The sequence below is a fragment of the Hakea prostrata genome, chromosome 4 (genome assembly GCF_041222555.1).
Source record: "Hakea prostrata isolate BN-2017 chromosome 4, UWA_Hpros_2, whole genome shotgun sequence".
NCBI classification, from domain to species: domain Eukaryota; kingdom Viridiplantae; phylum Streptophyta; class Magnoliopsida; order Proteales; family Proteaceae; genus Hakea; species Hakea prostrata.
The window spans coordinates 10,241,114-10,267,011 of NC_142603.1; the positions used below are offsets into that span (position 1 = coordinate 10,241,114).

The 25,898-nt window shown below is 38.7% G+C and overlaps 2 protein-coding genes and 1 non-coding gene across 6 annotated transcripts; 2 read left to right on the top strand and 1 right to left on the bottom strand.

The window, feature by feature from the left end:
- Positions 1–1,041: 1,041 nt before the first annotated feature.
- Positions 1,042–1,115, top strand: TRNAT-AGU (transfer RNA threonine (anticodon AGU)). Its single transcript has one exon. It is a non-coding gene; the product is annotated as a tRNA-Thr (tRNA).
- Positions 1,072–18,029, bottom strand: LOC149017760 (uncharacterized). Of its 4 annotated transcripts, none has more exons than XM_089152093.1 (8): positions 17,628–18,029; positions 17,013–17,064; positions 14,131–14,419; positions 13,962–14,026; positions 10,782–10,986; positions 10,576–10,672; positions 7,854–7,936; positions 1,072–1,885 (listed from the first exon to the last, which is right to left on the bottom strand). In XM_089152093.1, the coding sequence occupies exons 1-8, from the start codon at positions 17,744–17,746 to the stop codon at positions 1,878–1,880; spliced, it is 918 nt and encodes a 305-aa protein (XP_089008219.1). In that variant the 5' UTR covers positions 17,747–18,029; the 3' UTR covers positions 1,072–1,877. The 4 variants fall into 4 exon arrangements, with proteins under 4 accessions (XP_089008219.1, XP_089008218.1, XP_089008221.1 ...); XM_089152092.1 differs by having other exon boundaries at positions 16,974–17,064; positions 17,628–18,028; XM_089152095.1 differs by lacking the exon at positions 17,628–18,029 and adding an exon at positions 17,292–17,609.
- A 3,809-nt stretch (positions 18,030–21,838) lies between these two features.
- Positions 21,839–22,513, top strand: LOC149017761 (auxin-induced in root cultures protein 12-like). Its single transcript, XM_089153094.1, has one exon. The coding sequence runs from the start codon at positions 21,839–21,841 to the stop codon at positions 22,511–22,513; it is 675 nt and encodes a 224-aa protein (XP_089009220.1).
- The last annotated feature ends 3,385 nt before the right edge of the window (positions 22,514–25,898 follow it).

Below are 25,898 nucleotides of genomic sequence, written 5' to 3' on the forward strand. Positions count from 1 at the left end.
TAATGAGTTACTTTTTAAAGGGGTATAGAGACCTCCAAGAGAGATAAGATAATGCATAAGGCTTAAAGTCCATGGGTTGAATATTGGGCAATTAGTGGACCAAAAGGAGGAGAGCAATCTGGGCCAATTGGTGTCTCTTTGAATGGGCCTTGGATAATGGACTAAGCAAGGTTGTCTTCATGGTTAAAGAGGCTTTGCAGGCTGTATCTAGACAAGTTTGAAAACCTACATTTCTCACCATATCACATTCAACTCAAATTCAAAATTGACTTGTAAATTGACGCATCTACTAACGAAGCATTTAAGAGCGATGACTTTCAATTCTTACCAAAAATGTAGCAACGATTGTTCGTGTTGACACAATGAGCAACAAAACCATCCATTAACAAGCTGCATTACTCAACAAGAATTTTGACATTAACGTGTTTGAATTGAGAGGTGTTACTAATCTTTATCTGATGGTGAACTCGATATTTAGCATCGAATAATTGGTGCCTTATCCCTCACTGATGTTGACCAATATATTTTGGACAACGATGGTGACTAATTTTCTATCATTTTTGCTAGAATTACACACGTTTTCCTGCTTTTTTGGATGGGTGTTTCTAAGGGGTATTTCTCCTTGTATAAAAGAGAGGCAATGCTAGTATCTTAGAATATGTCATAAGCTCCTTTTTCTCATATACCATCTAAATCTTTGATTTCCCCCAACCCAAAAAAAAAAAAAGAAGAAGAAAATCTAAAAGTCAAGACTCTTTTTAAGTTATTTGTTTTTATATTCATTAAGTGGTGCAATAATTAATGTAAGCATTTTTTTAAAAAAATTTTATATTGGAAATGAAATGCTGTCCGCAAAGATCAAATCCACGACCTCTCCACTGAGAAGTATGGATCTTACCACTCAACCAACCTTGCATTGGCACTAATGTAAGCATTTTATTTGAACTATGCTCCATGATACTAGGTTACAATATAAGGGACACTGTAATAAACTGGGTGAGTTAATTTGTTAATATAAAATTACTAATTTTACATCAACAAGCTTTCATAGCTCAGTTGGCTAGAGCACCCGTTTAGTAAGCGGGAGGTCCTGAGTTCAATTCTCAGTGAAAGCAAATTTTCATTCTCACGTCAACTTTTCACTTTTTGTCCCTATCAGAAGGAACTCCACGTACATCTTAATCTTGGCTTGTTTCTGGCTCCTCCCAGCACCAATGAATTCAAAATTTGCTCCCATTCAAATTGCGATCTCATCCAAAAAGAAATTAAAACCACCTAGCCAACTTCTCCACTTGTATTGATATCCAAAGCACAGGTCAATTTACCATCACCATAAGGAGATAAAGAGGAAAGGGAAGGGTGTGCTAACTACTGGTGTTAGCTTTTCAGGTGAAAAATCTCCCGGTAACTTTTAAATGTTGAAAAGAGTTTCATATAGTCTGAGTGAAGCATATACGAAAATATGTATTTTTCCTGCTACTCCAAAATGGTTTAACAGCCCAGCCATGTAAAGCTATGACAAGATATCATGTTTCTTCAGATGAATGTGAGAAATGATAACAGAGAATTTGATATATGAAGCAGGAAAGGACTTGGATAGATTCCAATAAAGGATCCTGGGAATTGATAGTTATACAGGTGATATGATAACGCAGAGAAGGCCGTGAAGAAAATTCTTTTCTGGAAAATCATAAGTCACCACTGATTATAAACCTAAATGGAGACATTAGCCAATTCAACTTTAGCCTTGTGATTTCCCAACTTCTTGCCCCACAAGTGTGCAGGCAGGGATGCTTCAATGTTCAAATTGATCACTGCTCTATGATTTGTCATTATCCATCCAGCATCTCTTGAATGCACTGTTAGCAGCACTCAGCTCATGAACCTGGTGCCATATGAACATATTATGATAAAATTACATAAACCAACAAAAGTTGAGATTTGTTCAATTGAAGACCAGCTGCAATATTTTAGCAATCAAATTGAAAGCAATTCGCTGCAGATGAAAATGAAAACCTAGGCAAGCGTTAAAAGGGGCTAACAGACTCTGTGGGGTCTGAACACCAAAGATGCTCCACTGAGTCGGCATGTTGACCAAAAAAAGGAAAAAAACGTTCCAATTAGTCAGCAGTAAGAAGCCATTGTTCTGCCAGGGTACGGCTAAACCTGAATGGCTCCAAACAACAGTTAGCAGGCAGTAAGCGGTCTGGCCACAGCCCCAGATAACAATAAGCAGAGTCTATGTACTGCAGGAGTAGAGCTTGCTATAAGATTTCTTTGTTTATAAAATAAGATTTTCAATATTACTTTTTCATTCCTGTGGAGCCACTGTTTTCTTTGTTTTATGAAGATCTGCCATGGAAATTGACAAAGGTCAAAGATGATATATTGAACTAAAATAGGTGTGCATTTACTCAATTTAGTTGCTGGAAACACATCTAGACGATGGGTTTTTCCTTTTATAATCTTTTATGGATTTATGGATTGGTGATCGATCATAGTTCTTATTAAGCCAATCCATCCAGTTTTCTGCTGTAAGTTCTCCTAGTTCATGCATGCCTTGAAGCAATCCTCAATTACTACCATTTAAATCAATAAAGCAAAGAGATTGTGTTACTAGGTTTTATTATCTAATCAGTTTGGTTCCAGGCAGTGACTGATCTTTTTTCGTGGGTACTAATTTGTGCTCCCTTGGTCAGATGTGTTTATTCAGTCCTTTTTTCTTTATGCTGTATTGACCATATATATAGCTTGGAAGTGGCATTTGTTGAGATCATTAAGGTCGAGGTTTTCGGTTTGGAGGTTAGATGGTGTTGACGGTATTGTTTTGAATGTCGTAGATGGGGTGGGAGATGCGTTATAGAAGGGGGGTAACCATGCAAATGTCAGTGGTGCAGTCTGTATTCCTATTTGTCAAGGGGTGATTCTTTTTGCATGAGCATGGTTGGGGACCTAGTGGCTGCTGGGCCATCTTATCTCCATTCCTCTGTAAGCAGCCAATCAGATACAAATCCCATGGAATAAAAAAACCAAAAGCTATCTTAATTCATAAATAAAAACATTGAGAAAATCATGCCAACCGGGTTCCTCTCTTTCGGACTTCCGCCCCATTTCTCTTCGCAATTTCTCTACAAATTCATCTCCACAATCCTTGCCAACCGGCTCAAGAAAGTCATGCCCTCCCTAGTTAGTTCAAACCAATCGGCCTTCATTTTAGGCTGAAGTATTGCGGACAACATTCACTTTTGCATAGAGATTGTCAGAGGTTTTGATAGGGCTTCCCATTCCCCAGCCGCCCTTCTTAAGGTAAATCCCCACAAAGCCTTTGACTCCATTTGCTAGAACTTATCAATGAAGTCCTCTCTGCCATGGGCTTTCCTCCCGCCTTAATCCACTAGATTGGAGTTTGGATCTCCAAGCCTCAGTTCTCCATTATCACTAATGGCTCCTTTGCAGGTTTCTTTCCCTCTCGTGTTAGCATCCACCAAGGTTGCCCCCATCCCTTTTCATTTTCTCTCTGTCTCTAGAGGTTCTCTCCCGCATTCTCCAATCTAAAATTGACCAGCTCCTCATCTCCCCCATCCCCAAATGCAAATCCCTCAACCTCACTCATCTTACCTTCGCAAATGATCTTATAATCTTCTCCAAAGCCTCCCACTCTTCCATCTCCTCCATCGTCTCGGCCCTCTCTTCCTTTAAATCCCTCTTTGGGTCTTTAGGTGAACCTTGACAAATCCACTCTCTTTCACTTAGGTGTTTCCGACTCTATTCGAGACACCATCCAGCAGCTCCCTGGCTTTAAGTTGGGATCCTTCCCCATTGTCTATCTTGGTCTCCCCCTTATCTCTGGTCGGCTCACCAACCATTACTATACCTCGATGCTTGACCACATCCATAAAAAACTCCTCTCCTTTGTTGATAGAGTGTTGTTGCTCATCCGTCCGGTCCTCCATTCATTTTATGATTCTTATCTTTATAGGTGCGGTATTTTTTCATTCCCAAGGCCACCATCCATGCCATGGAAAGCCTCTTTTGTGCCTTCCTCTGGAAAGTCCAAGAATCCTCCCATTTCCTCCATCCTATAATCCCATCAGTTGGTCAGATGTACGGTGCCCCAAATCCAAGGGTGGCTTGGGAATCCGCCGTATTCGTGATATTAATGTGGCTTGTTTGCTTAAAGGAACATTGCTACCAAGCATGACTCCATATGGGTCAAGTGGTTATACTCCTATTTTCTCAAATCCGACTCTATCTGGACTGCCCCCATTCCCTCTAACCCTTCATGGGTTTTGAGAAAGCCCCTTTTGAGGCTACTTGCTCTTACTGCCATCTCCACCCACACCTCCTCTAGTTCTTCTACCTCCTTCTAGCTCTACCCATGGCATCTGATGGGCATTCTCTTCTCCTTTGTGGGCCCCCGAACTGTGTATGAGTCATGCATCCCTAAATCAACCCTCCTCTTTTATTTCTACTGGTTATTGGAAACCCCCCCCTCACCCTTGTCTCACACAAGCATGGTCCTCCCTTCCCCCTATCTTGGAAATTCCCCATGACATCATCATTTGACTTCCTTCCCCCTCAAAAACTTTCTCCACCTCCTCGGCTTGGAACCTCTTCTGCTCCCCTTCTAGCCTGTCCCTTGGGCCCCTTGGTTTGGTTCAAAGGGCACATCCGCAATCACGCCTCTACCCTTTGGAGAGCCCTTAAGCTTGGCCTTCCCACCGAGAGTTTCCTAGTGTTATATCCCTACCAACCCTAACTGTAGTTGGAACAGAACACTAACCACTTATTCTTCACCTGCCCTTTTGCTAGTTCCCTTTGGGAGAAATCCCTTGCCTTCATTTGGCCCCATTCGAGACTATCCCACAGCTGTGCTCAAGATTGGTCTTGGATTTTGAAAACTTATTCAGGTTCTTCCATCTGTGACTAGGTTGGTAAGCTAATCTTTGGTACCATCATCCAACACTTGTGGTGGGAGTGTAATCTTATGAGATGACTCCCAAATCTCGCTCCATGGACGTGACTTGGAAAGCCATCTACTTTGACATCTCTTCTAGGCTCCTGTCTGTCCCCCTATCCCTTGTTGATGATACCCTCAGGAACAAGCTTATTGTTGTTACCTGGGGTCTAGGCTCCAAGCTCCGGCCTCCCTCTTGAAGGCTGGATCCTTTGTACATTCCTTTTCTCTTGTTTTAGTAAAGTTTTTCTACACCTGAAAAAGAAGAAAAAAAATAAAATTGGGAGCTCAATAATGGTTCTTACAAGCTACATTAATAGTTTGAGTGTTCCAAAACAGGCTGGGGCGGAAATAGTTAACTCAGTTACAGCACTGAAATAACTGTCGAGCAGAATTTTCATGGCAGGTAGGTGAACCAAGGCACTGGAAAGGGCCTGAATGCAACGGAGTTACAAAGCACTTGAAATCAAAGCACCTGGATGACAAGGGGGTCAATGGGCAATGCCTTGACAACTATGAAGTCAAGTGTTTCAAGTATGCTTCAAGTTCTTCCTTTGGCACTTTTTATAGTGCCTATATGGTTGCTATTGAAACTGATCTGCATCAGAGATCTCAGGATTGCAGATTGGATTGAACTAATAGTTCAAAATCTAATCGAGATCTAAATCTCGAAAATCTGGGTCAAGTCAAGATGAGATCAATACGAAATATAAAAATGTAATATCTTGGCAAGATACTTAGGTTTTGGGCCATATGCATAAAAAGATCAAATCTTGAACCATGAGATCTAAATTTCAACATTTTGTGCTCCAAAGTTGCTGTTCTGATCTAGAGAAGGGGTAAACTTACTTTTCTTCACTTTTCAGCCATATTGACTCATTGCTTAGTACTTGGTAGTTGCTACTTAGTGAGTGTAACCTAGATCATCTATAACTTGATTAACACATTAGTACATTGTGTTTGTTATCATCAAATATGTGTAAAGGTTGATGTTGCTTTCCTCAACACTTAGGTAATTTGGTTACAATTTCACATGTTGCTTGGTACTTGGTGGTTGTTACTTCAGTGTCTTGGTATAATGGAGTCTATGACTATGGAAGTACAACATAAGTAATAATATTGGCTAAATTGTTGATCAAGGAGAGTTTGAACTTTCTATGTATTTTGTAGTAGAAGCTATCAAGTCTTTAGTTCATGTTTCATCAATTTCACTTAAAGTTTTGAACTGTGTATAATATGAAAATATTACATGTTTACAGTAAGTATTCAGCCATTATTACCAATCAAGGGTTATTCAAATCACCCAAAGTTTGTGTGTGCTTTTCCAATTTGAAGGCTTAAACGTGTTTATCATTATGAGAAGAAGCTTCCGTTAAAGTCTCAGAACTACAACGAACATTTACCCACTAAAACATCTTTGGAACCAAAAAGAAAAAGGCACCATTTCCCCAAGATCTTGAGAATCTCCTCATTGAGACTGCAAATGGGGACTAGTTTTTGAACCTTGGGAATTTCTGAAGGTAATAATTTCTTGTTGGAAGAAGTTTTGGTCACTTGTGTGTCATAAGGAGGACAGCTTTTTTTTTTTTTTTTTTTTTTTTGAGTGGTACATAATGGTTGTTCTTTTGGAGAACCCAATAAATTTCATGTTAAAGAAGATGGTACAACAATGAAAACCAAATTGAATACTCAAAGCCTCCCACACAAAGACTAGCTGGTTGGTCAGCGGCCGCCCAGCTACGCGTTGGTGAGAACGTCCAATCTCATCCTGTACTTGAACCGGGGACCACTAGTGGGGCTTCGGAAAGAGAAGAAGCGGGGCAGGATACAACAATGAAAACTAAACTGAATACCCAAAGCCTCCCACACAAAGACTAGCTGACTTCCTTGACTTAGACAATTAATCTAAAAATGCAAACTAAGACTGAATTCCAATTCCCCCAGCTAAGACTGGCTTCATTAATTTATTTCCAGGCAATTCAATCCCTTGGGGGAAAAAAACTTCCACACAACTCACCTTCAAACCATACTTCTATACAGCTGACCATAGGGCCCACAATATCTGGAAAATAACCCCTCCAAGGAAAACTAGTTGATGGATAATATTCTCCCACCCCAAATAACAATGAGAGATATCCTCAAAATATGCTGGAATAGGCTGTTCCATGTGCACAATGGAGAGAATAGGACCAAATAGATTGGATAAATAGCCCCAAATTATGGGTTAGTTTTAAACCAGCTTTGGATCCCAACTAAGAACTTGGACTACTTCACAGATTAACAGTGTAACTCAATTCTGTTATAACACCATGGCCCATCTGTAATTTGATATAACTGCCAACTGACTTTTGAGCCGCTTCCAGAGTTTGAGAGACTTCTCAGAGACTACTAAGCCCTCTATCATGTGAACCCAACTATGTGGTCCACGTCCTGCATAAACAGGGTCCTGGAAAAATGGAATAGAAAGGTTGAAATATTTGCATTTGTCATGCAAATTGGCCACTCTCATCACTGGCAACCCATGCAATGGGCCCTTTATGTTGTGAGAGCAACCCAGTGCACAAGACTCCTACTACTGCAGGGTCTGGAAAAGGCAAATGTAGGCAGCCTCCTGCTCTATTTTCAAGTTTCAAACTGCAATTGACAAGTTGCAATAGTGCAGATTAACTGTTGCACCAACAGTAGTCCACTATGTTACATGAGTAAAAAAAAAAAAGAGAGGAAAGAAAGAAAGAAAGAAAGAAAGAAAGAAGAAGAGAAGCCCTCAGACTTGGACAATATAAGAAAGAACACCACAAAAAGGGAAAGTGTACTAGAGAGATCGGAAAGATGAATATAACTTTTTCAAGCTAAAACATCTTTTATGGATCAAAGAGGATAGAAATGAAGCACTTACCATAGTTCTGGTGCACCATAGTGAACTTATGAATAGATTTTATCAAGGCACCATAATTCATCGATTGCAGTGATCCCATGTGCCTGCAACAGAAATACACCTAAATTATTATATTGACGTTTTTTCAAGAGCACACTTTAATGGAAAAAAATAATAGAAAAACAGACAGATTTAGAATGGTTTACAATCTCCATTATGTCAACATTGAAAGAACAACTCAAAAGTCAGAATTAGAGCAATTAGTCTTCAAAGATGATTGTATTAAAAATTTTAAAAAAATTTAGTCATCAACGATAAACTATGGAAAGTCTATTGAAGTTGATTTATTTGCATACAATAGGCCCATGATGGTATTACCACTGTTTACACAGTAAATCAGGAAGGTAAAAGTAACAAAAGGACAACCATCCACCCTTATTGAGTTATTGTTAGTGTCAGGTCTGTTTTTAACGAAAGGAGTCCACAGGCACCATAAAGCACTTATGTCCTGAGATTGTATGGCCCATTTATACATGACAGGGTGCGGTATTCTAGGGTTGAGCATTAGCGTCAGGTTTGGCATTAAGAAACCTATACTGTAACCAATCCACATATCAGCCATGTTGAGTAACAGAGGAAGATTAACCTTTATCAAGTTTCAGAAAATATCAATGGAATACCGATTACCTAGTAACCATTAAGCCAAAGAGGGTGGGGTGTGGTGCAGCAGTAATGTTATTCTGTTATCACCAAGTAGCCATGGGTTTTAAGTCTAGAAACAGCCTCTATATGGAAGTAGGGGTAATGCTGTATACATAATGACCTTTCTTAGATCCTGCAATGGTGGGAGCCTCCTGCACTGAGTACACCATGTTACTAAGATATATAAATAGGACTTAGAAATTGAGATTTTAAAAAGATCAAAAGGTATTTCTGATGCAGATCCATTACTAAAACAAGTTGTTTTATCAGGAAGCCTAGAGTCGGGTTCTATATAAGGTTGAGCCTTTGATCCCATGGGTTATCAATGTGATAGCTAATATGTTATCTTTAGGGGCCTAAAGTAGGGGTAATCAGGTTGTATATGGGATTAGCCTCTATTCATCCTTTGGGGCATTATTAGGATATTCTCTTTTTGAGGGAATATTCCTTTTTACTTTTCTAAGTCTTCAGTAAGGCAGGGTTATGAAAATTTGGAGCCATTAATTTCCTTGTTAGGTTAAGATACATATTAGGCTAAGACCTGAGTTAAGCCTCCTTTTGGTACAGGAGTCTAACTTTGAGTCTTTTATAGAATTTATTAATAAGGAACACAATGAACATGAATTTGATTAATAAAAAAGCTTTTATTGCTCCTCGCTGTCTTCAGTGAACATTTTTTTCTTTGTATTTGAATTAAGGCAGATGGAATCAGTATTTGATCCAATTGACATCTTGCAAGCCCAGAGGTTCTTGCTGGCATTGGTGTCTATTCAATCAACTCCTTAATAGTTGGAAGCCCAGAAGATCTGGAAAGAAAAGCTCCCATTCCCATTGGTTGAAGAATGTTCTCAACTTTTTGTCAGGATTAAAAATTCAGGTTCAAGTTCAATATCAAGTTTCAATCATTATTCGACTTTATACATTCAGACTGTGATTTCCTCCCTGATAAGTTCAACACATCCAGAAATCAATACTAACATCACTGCCAAGAGAACCCAACTTGACAAGTTGGTCTTATGTCTAACCCCCCCCCCCCCCACCACCAAAAAAAGGGGGGGGGGGACCAAAGGAATAAAAAGGAAAAGAAAGAAAGAGTTGGTCTTAACATCCGAAAACAAAACAATCCTCTCCAAGACCTCAAATGACCCAAGCAAAGTACCAAGTTATACTAGACATCTCCTGACACTATGCTAATTTCCCAATTCCACCAGACTCACCAAATTGACTAAACCATGAAATTCAACCCATCACAAGGAAACATTTCCAAGACCCGAATCTCCCATAGCATCAACCAATCATCCAAACATCAAGAAATCTTCACTAATAGATCCCCCCACGCCAACATAGCAAAACATATCAAACTTTATCCCTAGTAAAAATAAGCCCAATTTTGACTCATTCAGACCTGGCTGCTCATTAAGGGTCATGGAAAATTGCTTCCTAGTTGATCAAATATCAATACAGGACTAGATCAATTTAGTGATTCCAAGGATTCTATATCTGCAAGAAAACAGAATTCTTTCTTACCATATCTTTAAGATCACAGAAAAATTAGTTCTCTTTGAGTAACTGAGTTAAATTTAGGAAATCAATACGACTTTATTACTCAACTAGTCAAATAGATCCCAAGTTCATTGCTGAATTAAATTCTGCTTAGTTCGGTGACAACCTTGAATTAACTGTTGAACCATCATTTCAAAGCATTGTGCTAGAGAACTAGAGTTTTTAAAGGAGCATTATGCTGGCCATTGCATCATCAGTTAAATTCAATGAATTCCTCCCTGAGATAACTGCATACAGTATAGGAGGAAGCTTTCCCAGAAAAATGGGAACAATATGGCAGACTCTAAGTCAGTAGACATAGTGGGTCCACTGTTTACACGGTGAGGTCCACTGTGTTGAGCTGTGTTGAGCTACTGTCATATTGCTGTAGAAAGGCTAGTAATGGTCATAATGCAGAGAATTGAAGTCTCTCTGGAATATCAGTATGGTCAGGTCACTGGAATACTAATCTGAAACAATATTGAGTAGGAACACTAACACAATCTCTGTGTACCGCAGCCTCCATGCTGGGAATCCAAGGTGGCACCTAGCAGGCCCATATATTAGAAGAAGGTCAGGTTCTGGCCCACCACAACCTGATACATAGAAAAATAATGGGCGAGACAGTACAATGTAAGAACTAAAACTTTCTTGAAATACAAAATGCATATTCAAATTGAGCATATGGGAGCATGAGAAACAAACCAACAGTTCTCAGTGCACTGGTCATTTCAGGTTCTGTGAAGGTTGGCTCCTGAGAGTCCTGACCTTCATCTCGACTACCACCTTTTAAATACTTTGAACAAAGAAAGCTAGCTGCTTTAGCAACCCCTTCTTTCCCATCAGAGAAGGAAACAAATTCTAGAACCATATGCTTTCTTTCTAGATACAAGCTCCTTCCACCAGCTATCTGTCAAATAGAAAGCATGAAGTTCATCAAATTTCTGCCAGTTGCAGAGTGTGAATCCTGATAGCAGAATCATATACTAAAAATAAATTATGTATTATATGTAAGTAAATAAGTAATATTATTTGTGTCTTAAGCATCTTTAGAGAACAGCAAAACAGAAAACCATTAACTACTGGTACATGACTTTCTTTTTCTTCCTCCTCTTCGTTGAAGTGCCTCAGCCTCCACATAGTACAAAGTAGGTTCCTGCTCCCCTCAAGAAGCTTAGCCATCGGCTTAAAGAAATATTTTTCACACACAGGCTCAAGACCCTAGGACACCAGAGCCAAGAGAGAGGAGTGACCATAAGAGTGGAAGGTTGAGAACTGGGGACTGAGAATGATTAAATTTGATTGTCCCCCTCTTCCAAGACACGTATTTATAATAACTTCAAGTTGCATGACTGATTACTAACTCTAATAGGAGACTTAAAAATATACAGAGAAATAGAAATGTGAATTATAGACAAGCCCCCTGGAGTTGCAGAAAATTACACGAAGGATGCCTTCAATTTTTGAAAATTACACACACAGCTAGAGACTAATGGCATCAGTTTGAAAACAAAGGTACCCAATTGCCCCTGCTTATTCTTCATTGAACATTGAAATTTAAAGACCAATAATATGTTGTAACCAATATTTTTGGCCCTAAGAACACCAGCTATCCTCTTTAAATGGGAAATTTTTGTAATTTTGTTCCCCTTGTACTCTTCAGCTGAAACTCCACAACCTACTGCTTCCTGTGAACTCCACCATATCCTGCTTCAAACCTCCACTCAGAGATGATCATAGCCTGAGCTGGGACATAGAACATAAAAAATGAGTCACAATAATGGATGACAATCTGAAAGCACCGTGAAGGGGTTTGGAAGCGGAGGTGGTTGGGTGACCATGGACTGAAGACAGACAGGTCCCTCTGAAGGCGGCCGTGGGGGGGGGGGGTTGTATCTCCAGTGATGGGGATGGGGAAGAGACGGGATTTAAGGGAAAGAAGGGGTTGTGTTCTGGGAACAATGGGGATGTTCAGGCTATGTTCACTACAAGGCACCCAGAACAAGGACAGAGCACAAAACAATCTAAAGGGGTTACTCCAGTTCAGCAGGGAATACTTATAAGCAAGTTTGCCAAAGTGGGAAAGTCAGCACACCAGTACAAGCATGACTGAAAATGGATTAGCCAACCTGATTGTTTAAATTTCTGTATTCACAATCCCAAACCAAGAGGAAATTAATGATGATCACATTCTGCTGAATCAAGAAGAAAGTCACCTATGGTTGTCGTGGCACCAAAGCGATCTAAGGTGGTTTAGGGCAGCTGAAGCGCTTAGCCAGTAAGGCGCCTGCCAAAGCAGTGTCAAGGTGAGTATTGCGACTTAAGGGTGAACCCCTCCATTTCTTACCGCCTTCTTTTTTAACATAAATACACCATGCCTAGGGGTTTGAACGTTTTATCTTTTTCCTGAAATTTTATTGTTTTAAGTATTTTTATTGGATTATAATAGAAGATATTTTCTTATTTATGAATAATATCTTAAGTAAATGGGATATCAGATGTAAAAAAAATTTCTTAAATGATATTTGACATAAGTAAATGCCAGATTTTGGACTGATACTAATTAAACTAGTCCAAGGCTCCTTGCAATAATGTGGCAACCAACAAAATCCCTGATGATATTTGACAAAAGTAAAGATTTTGGACTGATACTAATTAAACTAGTCCAAGGCTCCTTGCAATAATGCGGCAACCGACAAGATCCCTGTAAATCAGCCTGGACGCCTTGACAGCTATGACAGCAGGCATGCTCCTAGGGGTTTTCTATTAGGGTTTTGATCTTAGGCAACCAAAGAAGAGGAGGAAAAAAGCTGAGCTAATGCGTACTGTTGATCATTGTCATATGGGGCAAATGGGTTGGAAGAGATGGGTTCGGCAAGGCAAGCTGGAGAGAAGCTGGTTGGGGAAAAACCAACTTAAAGGAATCAATTAGAATAGTGCTGTTCAGACCCAGAACAGTACCCTAAGACAAATGAGTGCCTTCTTTCTCAGGCCCAGACTGTAAATTATAGGTAAAGCTTCCTGGTGGGTCCTCTGCTTTTCATATCCTTAACCTCATATTAAATTCCTACAGAATCTTTCTTAAGCTGGCTCTGGCAAGAGGGTTAATGTTGTTCCAAAATGATAAAAGTGCCCTTTTGGTTTTGTGGTTGATCCGCAAAGTTAACCTGTACGCAACCATGATGAAGGATTTACCACAGAAGGGGTAACTAATGAACGACATTGCACTCTGTGAAGCCTATAGAAGCATCGGTGAGGCCCTGATGGACATCTGTGTTGTATTGTGCCTAACCAGAGCTGAGGAAGCGAGAGGCGGTCGGCTGAAAGCCCAATGGTTGGAACAATGGCATGTGCCACAGGCTATGAATGATATTCCTCAGATTATCGAGGGAAAGGATGATTAGTCAAGTCTCAGCTCAACTAACAAAGGAGATCAGTTATGGATGCTATTAATCTCAGAGCTCAGTGAAGAGCCATGGAAAGGAAAGATAATCATCTTCAGCCAATGTCACAAGATCCACCCATTAAGGGTAGCAGGATTTGTCCACCTGAGCAGCAGGCCATGGGAAGCAAGAGCCTGATTGAGGGTATCGTTGGGTTTTTGGAATGTTTGGAGTGAATGCATCATCACTTAACAGTTAAAATGAAATGGTAGGTTGTAATTATATTGCTGTAGAGAGGGGGTATGTTGGTAATATCTAAAATTTAAGGGGCACCTTATGAAATTGTTCGTAACTCCAAGGGTTTTATACATAATTTGCCACAGAAAGAATTATAAACTAAACCAAGTGTAATCTATTCCAGAAGCAGAAGAAAATAGAAACCAAAATCTTCAATATTGTAGATGCACAGTCTTCTATAATGAAATGAATTAAAGAGCATTACCTCCTCCCATGGCCTTGCATCACCCAATTTCTTCAATATAATTTCCTTTGATTCCTTCAGCACCCCTTTAAAAAAAAAAACCCAAAAAAAGGGAAAAAGAAAATAATTAATCAATATGTAAAAAATTTACAGCCAATAACAATAATACACCATTTAAAATTTCCCCTACCCTCCATATCGTAAAGGCAGACATGCTTCACGCCTATAGCTGATAACCAGTTCAAAAGCTCAACAATGCATGAAGTGTGCTGTGCTTCTTCACTGTCTACCACAATAGCTAGGTACCGAAGGCTTTTTAAATTAAGCATTTTGTAATTCCTCAATAACCCACTTGAGATAAGATAGCTTTGCAGTATATGACATATACCCAGCCCAAAATTCCATGTGCTAACCACAAAGTGTAGCAAATGCCAGAGCAGGCAAAGCAAAAGTTTGCCTAAGTTCCGCACACAGGATGCCTGTACTGGCACAAAAGCCACAGTGAGAATCTTATTCAAATAGTGGAATTCAGGCACATAACATTCTCAGTAAGCCATATAATATATGGAAAAGGGGTCTTCTTCCAGTATTGCACACATTTGGATATGAGCATCTACGTTTGACAATCAGTGAGAAAATGATGGTAAACTCCATGATGTCTAAGAAAATACTTAGCATGAATGACTTTGTGGAAAAGAGAAGGGAAATGTGTTGTTTTTCCCACTTAAAAGGCTTGCTAAACGAAAATACATTTCAAAAAATGAGCAGGCCTTGGTATAAGTTCATAAAACATAGTCCATATATGGCAGTGGCCATATCCAGCATGAGTTCAAGTTTATTTATAGCTCATCTAACATAGAACATTTTATAAGATCCTTACCCCAACCAGGAGAAAATTGAATTCATGAGCTGAGTAAACATTTATTTAAGTTACACTGCTAATGAAAACAAAATGTGAGATTGAAAGAATTAAAAAAAGCAATAGAAGGCTCTCAAACAGTTTGTTGACCCTTAGCTGATAGTCCCATGTTAAATCCAAACATATTACCAGGTAGCTATATGCCTAAAGCAAACAGCTAAAAATAAAACCAATCCCCAATAACTGGGGTCCATACATGGTGAGTTAGATTTAGATGCATTATCGCAAGGAGTGGAATCACAGATGGATGGGTTCGAGATTTAGCATGCAGAACTTCATCTTATTAGATTATTATATCTATCTGAAAACTTAGGCTTTAGCCAATCAACAGTGGACGTCTAGAAGATGAAAATAGACTACCGACTATGGACTCAATGAACACATCATCCGGAAAACTGATATTTGAACTACAGTAACGTAAAGGTAAGGCCAGGAACACTTAAGCCCCAATCACCCCACACATTGGAGAACTAGAAACAAAGACAATAGATAATTTAGGATCTGAACCAAACCAGCAACGAAAACTGTGACCAGCCTTGGTTAGAATGAAGTTGTATAGCGGCTAACAATCACTGCAAGTTTCAGTCCATTCCAATGGCTGGATTGACAGTTGTAGCCTTAATCACCAAAATGGAAACTCTTGGGCTGTAGCACAAACTGACCAGTTGACGACTATCAAGCTTAAGTTGAATGGAGCATCAAGATAGGGGATGCTATGCTGCAAATTTGAGACTAAATTGTTGGATGTTGGTTGGATGCTCAGTTAAGGATGTGGACTGAATAGAATCTTTGGGTTTTAACGGTGGAACAGAGTGATGGAAGGGTGGATCGATTGGATGACTGAAGGAGAAGGTGAGATGGAATGTTTGGCAAATAAAACAACTGGGTCTGTGACGAGGAGGGATGAAGGAGAAAGTTTAAGCAGTTCAATTCGTATTCAGTTGACAGATCTAAATTAAAGGATTAGCAGAAGGCTTTAACAGTAGCTAGGGAGTGAAATCTCTTCAGCTTGATTGTCTCAACAGCAGCAGCAATAGTAGACTTTGACCAAGGGAAAAGGAGGCAATGATAGGTGGATTTAGCCCTCTCAGCAAGGCTCCTTCAGCTCTAGGATTTAGCAGTTGACAGCAAGGTTCCGCTAACCCCAGGTGTTCAGCTCTCACACCAAGGCCCTAGCACTTCTTATCACATTTATTGGACAAAAGAAAAACATATCAAGGCCCTAGCGCTTCTTATCACATTTACTTGACAAGATAAAAACATACTCCAAACAGAGCTTCATACTTTCAAATCATTATTATAGTAGGGGCTGTGACATTGTTCACATGAATATATTTTGGCTATTCATATTTTGTTCTCGTCAAAAAGTTGGTCCCCAAATTATCCATGCCCCATAGCATAAGTGCCAAGTGTAGCATGCCCCTGAAACCAAAAACTGCCCTTAGCTGTGGGACTAAGATGTTTCATTGGGTCTTCAAAGTTCAAACATATGCCATGAGTTTTTCATTTACACTATGAGAGGAACTTTTAATTTTTGCATTTTAAAAGTTGTTAAAGCCAGTGTGGTCAAGCATCCCATTCTAGGCTGGATTCAGTTTATCTTCTGTCTATGTTAAGTGTCCTGGCTGTAATAGGTAGCATACCCTCTTTTGTGGTTCTAATATGATCTAGATTTTGTGTTCAATAAAGATTGAAGAGTTCGGGCTAGGATGGTTCTGCAAGTTGTAACTATTGGACCTGGTTTCAGTTGGAACCAGTTTGGGAATGGCAGGTACAGCTTGAGGTAACTTCACTGTTTGTCAGATGACTCAGATTTATCTCTTTCGCAGTAGCCATTGGTTATTGCTTTCTTAACACCTCACATTTACAGTAGTATGTCGCAGCCAAAACATTGAATTCAGTTATAGATCTACTCGATGCACCAACTTCAGGCCAAGCATTTTTTAGATGGAAAATATTATTTTGTGGAGGTTAAGAAACCATGCTTTTAGAGATGTAAAGCTATAAGATCAAATGGTCTTTACAGAATAAATTAAGAAGGAAAAAAAATATCATTAACAGGATTAAAAATGGAACTCTATGTCTACCAGAGAAAGAAGTATTCGAAATTTTACCAGGAAAGAATGAAATCTCATGTAAAGGGAAGTAGTTACATGTACAACTGATCTGAAAACCCTCCGGATATCATTTCCTAAATCCATAAATCTGCGAAGACATAATAACATCCGTCAAAACCACACACACATGCACATAACTAATCAATTGATAAAGAGAAAAAACTTGCAAAGTAACCGCCATAATGTTCCTGTGCCATGAATGCTCTCAGTCCGAGACTTCGAAAACGTAACATTAAGACGACCTTCTAAATTATTAGTCAAATATGCTACCAACTACATAAAAGAGTTTCAGACTAAGGAGATGAAATGTTTTACAGGAATCTATCTTAGAAGAGAAGAGAACTCGTGTACTGAGAAGAGCAGAAGTAATCACTGAATACTGGGTTCTTGTTCAATGGTACAGTTGCAACCCAAGGAAAGACATCATCCCTGTCAAAGGGTTAACTTCCTTTTCCTAAATCAACCACTTTCAGATCTTTCCTTTGTGAAAAATCAGGGAATAGAAGGAAAACAACGAAATAAAACAAAGTTTCTAACTGGAAGTTGACTTTCTCACTGAAAAAGAAGTGAAAATCTCAATGTCAATCAAGGGTTTCATCGACGAGTGACGAATAGGGGATATATTGTAGACGGAAGAAGAAGCGAACTTACCTGTTCTTCAATGGTCTCTTGCTTGTCTTACGTTCATCGCTGCGTACAGTACACTGGTAGAATTTAACCGCAGAATTCGATGAATGAGCTTCGCGTGAAATCAAAACTTTCATACTCATAATATTATAAATTATAATTATTATGGCTAAAATCGACCGCCAACTCTTTTTCCACGAGACATCAGGATTTCAAAACTATAGGATTTATTTTTTCGGTAAACAAAAGTAGAGGAGGGGCTAGATTGAAGGAGAGACTATGGAATTCATGAATTTTCAGCATTGATTACTTACAAGCAGATGTAGAACAGTGGAAGCACCATTCAGGCATTCACAATCTTTACGTTGGTGTTTATTTTATTTTATTTTATTTTCAAACTTCTCACCGATACAGGCCTTGCAGAGTATCTCACGTTGATTTTGTGATATACGGCTTATTATTACTTGTGATCATTACCCCACAACATTCATATTAATTCACTTGCCATATTCTAGCCGTTCTGTTCTGATTTGCCCATGATTTAATGAATACCATCTTCGCCCCCAAATTATAGTTTTCCCTTCTTTTCCTTCTTCTTTCTCTGTTTTTTGTTTTTAATGGAATTCAAATTGTCGGCGTTTGTTGAAGGTGGAATTCGAAATTGTCTTAGTGTACCGGGTGGGGGGGCAGGGGCCCATGCATAACACCTTCCCACCAATATGTCTGGACAAGTTGAATCCAAATCGAAAACTTGATCAGATTCCCACCCCAAGATGAAATTTAAAGGAAGTAAGAAATTTACACACTTTTCGATTTTCCCACCTTACTTTTGTTCGTAAAATATTTTGTTTTTCTAAATTTCAAAACTTGCAAAATGAGATATCGCCACCGATTTGCCTTATTTTGGGAAGTTTTTGTAAATTTCAATTGCAAAATGAGTAGCTGAGATTTCGTCTTGATCTTTGATCTAGACCGTAGACTACACTGTGTTGTGCATTTATTGTGTAGCACCTAAGTAGAGCTCAATAAAATTAGAGGTTTTCTTAGGCTCAAAGAAAAACGATCCACATAAAAAGCTATTTTGTCTACTAATCCTTACCTTCAAAATGTTTTAAGTTTGTTCTAGATGTTTAGCATTGGAAACACTTAAAAATGCTCTTCTCAATGCTTAGCATGTTACAAAATGTCCAAATTTAACTCAAATATTATTTATAATTGACTATATTTTGTGCTACAATATAACACTTATTTGGTTAACCCTAAGGCATGGCGGAGTTGGTAAAAAGCAAATACCTTCAAGAAGGAGGTCAAGGTTCAATTCCCGTCAAGGTTAGGGACGAAACTCCATCTTATTTAAATTACATGTAACGGCTCCCCCACTAAATAAATAGTCAAGGTGTGCATAAGTTGGTCTGGGTGATTTTTTCTTTTTTTTGGGTAATAAAGCCTGAGTGAACTTCAGTTTCAAAAATGTTAAAAAATAAAATAGATAGACACTTCTTTGGTTGAAACCAGTTCGACATGTTGGCGAAATGTTGCGTATTGCTAGCTGTCAACACTAGCGACATGGCGACATTTATCCTCCTACGTGTCAGCAACTTTTAGCAAGGTGTTGATGGAAATTTGACCCGTAGTTTCAGAGGGTATTTAGGGTTGCTTTGGTTTGAATTTTGTTGTGTAGCGTAATTTGAGGTCAATAAATAGAGTGGAACATTATTTTGGCCTAAAACATCACTTAATTTAAAGTTCCTGATTGGCACATTCAGGTTATATTTAGGCAAAACAGAAAGCCTAAAAAACTCATAAAATAATGCAAACATAAAAAGAGAACACAAGTACACAACTAGTGAAGAGAAGTATTAAATCTACAATTCATTATACAATTATGTTGAATATGACTCATGATTCACATTCTGTTGTCAATGAACCGGGTCCTACATTTTGGCAAAATTCGAATGAAAAATTGAACGAAATTTTGCTAAATATAGTGAATTTGGCAATATATTGCCAAAAATCGACTTTTCTTCAGAAATATATGGGCGATTTTGAAATATGTCGTTTTGGGTGGGGGTTTCATGTCGCCTATAGGCCCAACACATTGAACCTTGGTTGAAACATCATAATGGAGAAAACTTATTTCTCAACATGCTACCATATCATTGTTCGCAACCTTATTTTGTGTTGTTGCATGTTGCAATTTTGATCCCAATGCCCTCAATACATGGATGGGATCGTAATTTTCAATTGAGGGTGTATTCTAAATCGTGGGATTTGAATCTCAACCTATCTAGATGATATTTGCGTGGAGTCTAAATCCTCTCCACTCGGGCGCACTATTCAATTCAAATTTTGTCTCATAGCCCACTTGACAATAAGTGGGCCCAAGATGTCTGCATCAAATAATTTGTGAGATATAAAATTTGGTGTAGGATAGGAAATGGGCGGAAGAAATCCAAATCTTATTTGCTTAACAACCCAAAAGATATCCTATTAAAAGTGATAGGTAGATTGAAGGATAAGGTAATATTTTAGTCCTCAAAAGTAATGGATCATCAACATAAGTCCTCTAAGGCACCGTTTGTTGGGATAAATGTGGGATGGGAAAAAGTTTGAAAAAACAAAATTTTCTATAAAATCCCAAAAGTGTAGTTTGTTTGGTTAATAAGGTGAGAAAATTGGAAGACAAACTTATTTAAATTTGTTTCCAAAGGTGCGATGGAAAAAAAGAGGTGAAAAAAAAATTCCTTGGGCTCCATATGTAATGGAGTGAGAAATAAGAAATGGAAAAAAAGAATTTTGTGAAAAATTGTTAAATGTGGATCATATTTTATTTTTTTGTTACATTTTTTCACAAAATTCTATTTATTTTTGTGGGGTTTTTGAAAAAAATTGAGAAAGTTAGTTTGCCAACTTTCCCCACCCATGAACCAAACAATCTATACTTTGGAAATTTTATAGAAAATTTTGATTTTTCAATCTTTTTTTCGCTCCACCTTTGTTCTAGCAAACATATGGTGCTGAGTGAAATATACAATAGAAAAGAAAGGGGAAAACTACATCTTCGATAAGATCAAATAGTAGTGGTTACAAAAAAAAAGGCTAAGATGAAATAGTAGTGCACCACCATAAGTGATGGATGGAGAGACAACTCCTAAAATAGACTAGATTGAGGAGTTTAGATCCGGGTAAAGGATTGCACTGCTTTATACTCCACCACACATTAAAGACTTGTAAGGGTAGTGCAATTTTAGCAAAGGATCACAATCAATGAATGGCACTAGTGATGAAAAATTGCAGATTCAAATTTAAAATCTAACTCAGAGTTAGCAGAACTAACTATCAATTGAATTTGAATTCAAATTTTGGATAAAAAAAGTGTTGTAGTTGATGATTCCACTAGAAAAGGAGAATCTTTTACTACTTTTCATAAGATGGTGCTTCTTGCAACAAATTCAAAAGCTTCTATTTTTTATGATAAACTTTAGTTGGTGAAGGTAAATTAAGATAGTGTGACTTGCATGCTGTGCATTAAATGCGTAGCATGTGCAGCGCACGGTCAAGATCGAAATCTTGACCGTGATTTCGATCTCGACAGTCTGTCTCGACACCGAGACGGACGGTCGAGATCGAAATTTCGATCTCGACCGTGCGCTTCACCGTGCTGCGCATTTGCTGAAGCACGACCCAAATTAAGATCGATTACTTATTTTAGCAATTGTAGAGATAAAAAAGAATAGATTAAAAAAAAAAAGAGAAAAGAGAAGAGAAAAAGTGCACTTGATCTGAAATTTCTCTTTGAATTTTCTACAAAAATTTCTACCAAAAAAAACTCTTTTAATTTAATTTAGTTTATTTTATTTTATTTTGATTAGACTTGACTGAACTTTCAGTTAGATCAGAATGGTGGGTTATGCTTCTGCTTCACAGCATGTGGTGGATTTTCCCCAATGGAACCCACCAATGCTTTTACCAGAAAGAAAGTGGCCACTCATGTCTGCTATATTGCAGGAAGTTATGATTTATGGTGGGGGTTGAAATGTGACAAAAGCTCTGTTAAAGCAACGGACCTTATTCTCCTCGCTTCGAGGTTGGCTCCATATGATTCTGTTTGTACCCAATTGGTTGCTGGATCAACAACTCTTGAGCTAAAATTAGGAATTTTCCACTAGAAATAGCAGATCAAGAAATTAGGAAGCCGGCGTGTTCCTGAATCCATTCGAAATCCAAGCATAGCAATGGCGTTTTCCATGATCTTTCTTGCATTCCTGCTTCTGCAAATCAACCCATCTCATTCTCTCACTTGTTCAACCCAGAAGTTGTCTTCAAACATGGTTTACGACCAATGCAATGATCTTCCAGAACTAAGTTCTTACTTGCACTGGAGTTACGATTCGTCAAACTCGTCTCTGAAGATCGCATTCGTGGGTACTCCAGCAAAAAGCGATGGATGGGTTGCTTGGGCGATCAATCCTAAGTCGCCAACGATGCTTGGTTCCCAAGCTTTGATAGCTTACAAGGTGGATGACAAAATGACGGTGAAGACTTACGATATTACCTCTTACAAGAAGATCGAAGCTTCGAAGATCGCTTATGAGGTTTCAGACATGAAAGCAGAGAGCTCTGATGACACAATGACCATCTACGCTACCATCGCATTACCCAAAAACATGACTACCATCAACCAGGTTTGGCAGGTTGGTAGCTCCGTCGTCGACGGTGTTCCTTCCGTCCATGCGATGCAGAAGGCTAATTTGAACTCTAAGGGTACCCTTGATTTGACAGAGAAATCTAACTCTTCCTCCACCAGCAACAGCACTTCTTCAAATAAAGGGTTTTCTTCTTCACTCAGAAGCATGAATGGGGCTTCAATTTTCTCGATTTTTGCAGGGTTTTGGTTGCTTCTTGCTTGATTTCCTATCTGACTCTGGGATTTCTGTCTTTATATGTAATCGAAGTTTTGAATCTGTAACTGTGTCTCGCATTCACATTTCAATTTCGGATTGTATCTTCTTGAATTTTTAGTGTTGGTGCATAAAAATTCATCCTCTCTTGTTCATTGCTCAGCAAGAAAATGATCCTCGATCGCTTGAATGGGTCATTTAATGGGTTCTCAGTGTGAGAATGGTGGATTTGTAGAAGCAGGATTCGACGCCATTTACGTTTTAAGGGTTTCACTTTTAACACTTTCCTTTCTTTGTGAGTGAAAAAGAAGAAGAGAGAAAGATCAACACACAAAACTGAACTTAAAAAAAATTCTCCTTTTCAAAAATTAAGGAGATGATTAACACCACATTCCAGATTAAAAACATAAAATAGAATAACACTTTTTTCAACTCGCAGGCTATCGACACTAGCGACATGGCAACAGTTCTCCTACGTGCTTTCGATTTTTGACAAGGAGTCGGAAAATCTGCCATAGTTCTGTAGGGTATTTAAGGTCGTTTTGGCTTGAATTTTGTTGTATAGCTTAATTTGAGGTCAATAAACACATTGGAGTTTTATTTTGGCCTAAAACATCACTTAATTCAAAGGTCCTGATTAATGCATATTCAGTTATATATGTAGGCAAAACTGAAAGCCTGAAAAACTCATATAAAATAATGTAAACATGAAAAGAGAACACATGTAAACAACTAGTGAAGAGAAGTACTAAAGTCTACAATTCATTATACAATTATGCTGAGTATGCATGATTCACAATCTGTTGTCAACGAACATGGGTCCTACATCACTTTGGCAAAATTCGAATGAAAAATTAATGAAAAATTGAACGAAATTTATCGTGAATTTGGCGATATTGCCAAAAATCAACTTTTCTTCAGCAATATATGGGCGATTTTGAAATATGTCGTTTCGGGTGGGGGTTTCATGTCGCCTACAGGCCCAACACATTGAACCTTGGTTGAAACATAATAATGGAGAAACCTTATTTCTCAACATGCTACCATATCATTGTTCGCAACCTTATCTTGTGTTATTGCATGTTGCAATCTTGATCCTAATGCCCTCAATACATGGATGGGATCGTAATTTTCAATTGAGGGTGTATTCTAAATCGTGGGATTTGAATCTCAACCTTTCTAGATGATGTTTGCGTGGAGTCTAAATCCTCTTCACCCGGGTGCACTATCCACTTCAAATTTTGTCTCATAGCCCACTTGACAATAAGTGGGCCCAAGATGTATGCATCAAATGAATTGTGAGACATAAAATCTGGTGTAGGATAGGAAATGGGCGGAAGAAATCCAAATCTTATTTGCTTGACAACCCAAAAGATATCTTATTAAAAGTGATAGGTAGATTGAAGGACAAGGTAATATTTTAGTCCTCAAAAGTAATGGATCATCAACAAAAGTCCTTTAAAAAACCCACCGCTCGCCCCGTTTGAGAAACCCTAGTCGCCGCCTTTGCAACACCCTGATCACCGCCCCAACCGCTCGCCCAGTCTGAGGCGGAGAGACTCACTTGGTAGTCTCTTGGCCTCCCGATTCCGTTTCTTTTCTTCCTCTGTCTATTTTTCCTTTCCCGGCTCCACCTCCATCTCTCCTGTTGCTCCCATCTCCGTTTCCGTCTTCCATCTCCGTCTCCCATCTCCGTCTCGCTTCCTCCGTTTCTTTCTCTCCCGTCTCTACTTCCCATCTCCCCTCTCCGCCTCCCCTCTCTCCCGCTTCCCTCTCTAGTTTTTTCTTTTCTTCTCCTCTGTTTTCTCTGCTTGCTTGCTTCCGCATCCCATTTGGCTTTTCTCCCTCTTTCCCGTCTTTGCTTCCGTTTTCCCCATCTGGTGTTTCGTTTTTTTCTTCGGTTTCCTCCCTCCACTACTCACCTTCTTCCCTTTTCTTTTCCTTGCCGTTTTCTATCTTTTCTGTATCCGTTTCAATAACTAGATCTAGGGTTTCCCCTTAGTTCTGTTTGTTTTGCTTTGTTGATTTTGGTTGTAGTACTTTGCTTTTTTCTTTCTTTTTTCACATAACAGCTCCTTTTGTTGCAGCGTTTCTTTGGTACACACGCAGAACAACTCCAACTCTGGGTACAAGTTTCTTTTGCGTTGAGCTTGACAGCGATTGTTGGTGAACACGCCGAGAAACTCCAAATTTGGATACAAGTCTTTTATGCGGCAAGCTTGAACGCCTATACGGCAGCGCGGATGGCAGGGTCTAACCCTCCTCCGCACCTTTGATGTTACCACTGCGACAACCAAACGACTTTTGTGTCCGCCCTTGAGGCGTGTTGTCTGTCCACCCTTAAGGCGTGTTATGTGTCTACCTTTGAGGCGTGTATTTTGTTCTCCTATGTGGGTGCTCGTGCTTATTTGGTGTTGTATTTGTTGCAACGTTATTTCTAAGGGTATATTGGGCTTGACCCATCCCTTACTTAGGATGACCTTGTTTATTGCATGTATGACAGTTTGGTTGCTTTCCGCTCCTTGGTTCGGTGAAAACCTTGTGTTTTCATGCAACTGTGTGTCTGTTACCAAAAAAAAAAAAGTCTTTTAAGGCACCGTTTGTTTGCTGGGATAAATGTGGGGTGAGAAAAAGTTTGAAAAAATAAACCTTTTCATAAAATCCCAAAAGTGTGGTTTGTTTGTTTAATAAGGTGAGAAAACTGAAAGACAAACTTCTATAAATTTGTTTCTAAAGGTGTGGAAGAAAAAAAGAGGTGGAAAAAAAGAAAGAAAAAAACTTTTGTGGGCCCCATATGTAATGAAGTGAGAAATAATAAATATTGTTAAATGTGGTTCACATTTTATTGTTTTTTCACATTCTTTTTACAAAATTCTACTTATTTTGTGGGGGGTTTTTGAAAAAGCTGAGAAATTTAATTTGCTAACTTTCCCACCCCATGAACCAAACAATCTATACTTTTGAAATTTTGATTTTTCAATTTTTTTTCCACTCCACCTTTATTGGAAACATACGGTGCTGAGTGAAATACACATAGAAAAAAAGGGGAAAACTACAGTTTTGATAAGATGAAATAGTTGTGGTTACAAAAAAAAGACAAAGATGAAATAGTAATGCAGCACCATACGTGGTGGTCCTGGTGGATGGGGAGACAACTCGTAAGATGGACCAAATTGAGGAGTTTAGATCCGGGTAAAGGATTGCATTGCTTTTATACTCCACCACACATTAAAGAGTTGTAAGGGGTAGTGCAATTTTAGTAAAGGATGACAATCGATGAATGGCACTAGTGACAAAAATTGCAGATTTCAAATTTAAAATCTAACTCAGAGTTAGCAGAACTAATCGCCAATTGAATTTGAATTCAAATTTTGGATCTAAAAATTTGATGAGA

Bases quoted from the DNA above. Each gene is read 5' to 3' on its own strand.
- LOC149017760 (XM_089152092.1), bottom strand. From the start codon at position 17,746: ATGAGTATGAAAGTTTTGATTTCACGCGAAGCTCATTCATCGAATTCT. The intron at 17,065-17,627 runs GTAAGTTCGCTT...ATGTCTTCGCAG, and splicing joins AAGAGACCATTGAAGAACAG to ATTTATGGATTTAGGAAATG. The intron at 10,987-13,961 runs GTAATGCTCTTT...TCTATTTGACAG, and splicing joins ATGCAAGGCCATGGGAGGAG to ATAGCTGGTGGAAGGAGCTT.
- LOC149017761 (XM_089153094.1), top strand. From the start codon at position 21,839: ATGGCGTTTTCCATGATCTTTCTTGCATTCCTGCTTCTGCAAATCAAC.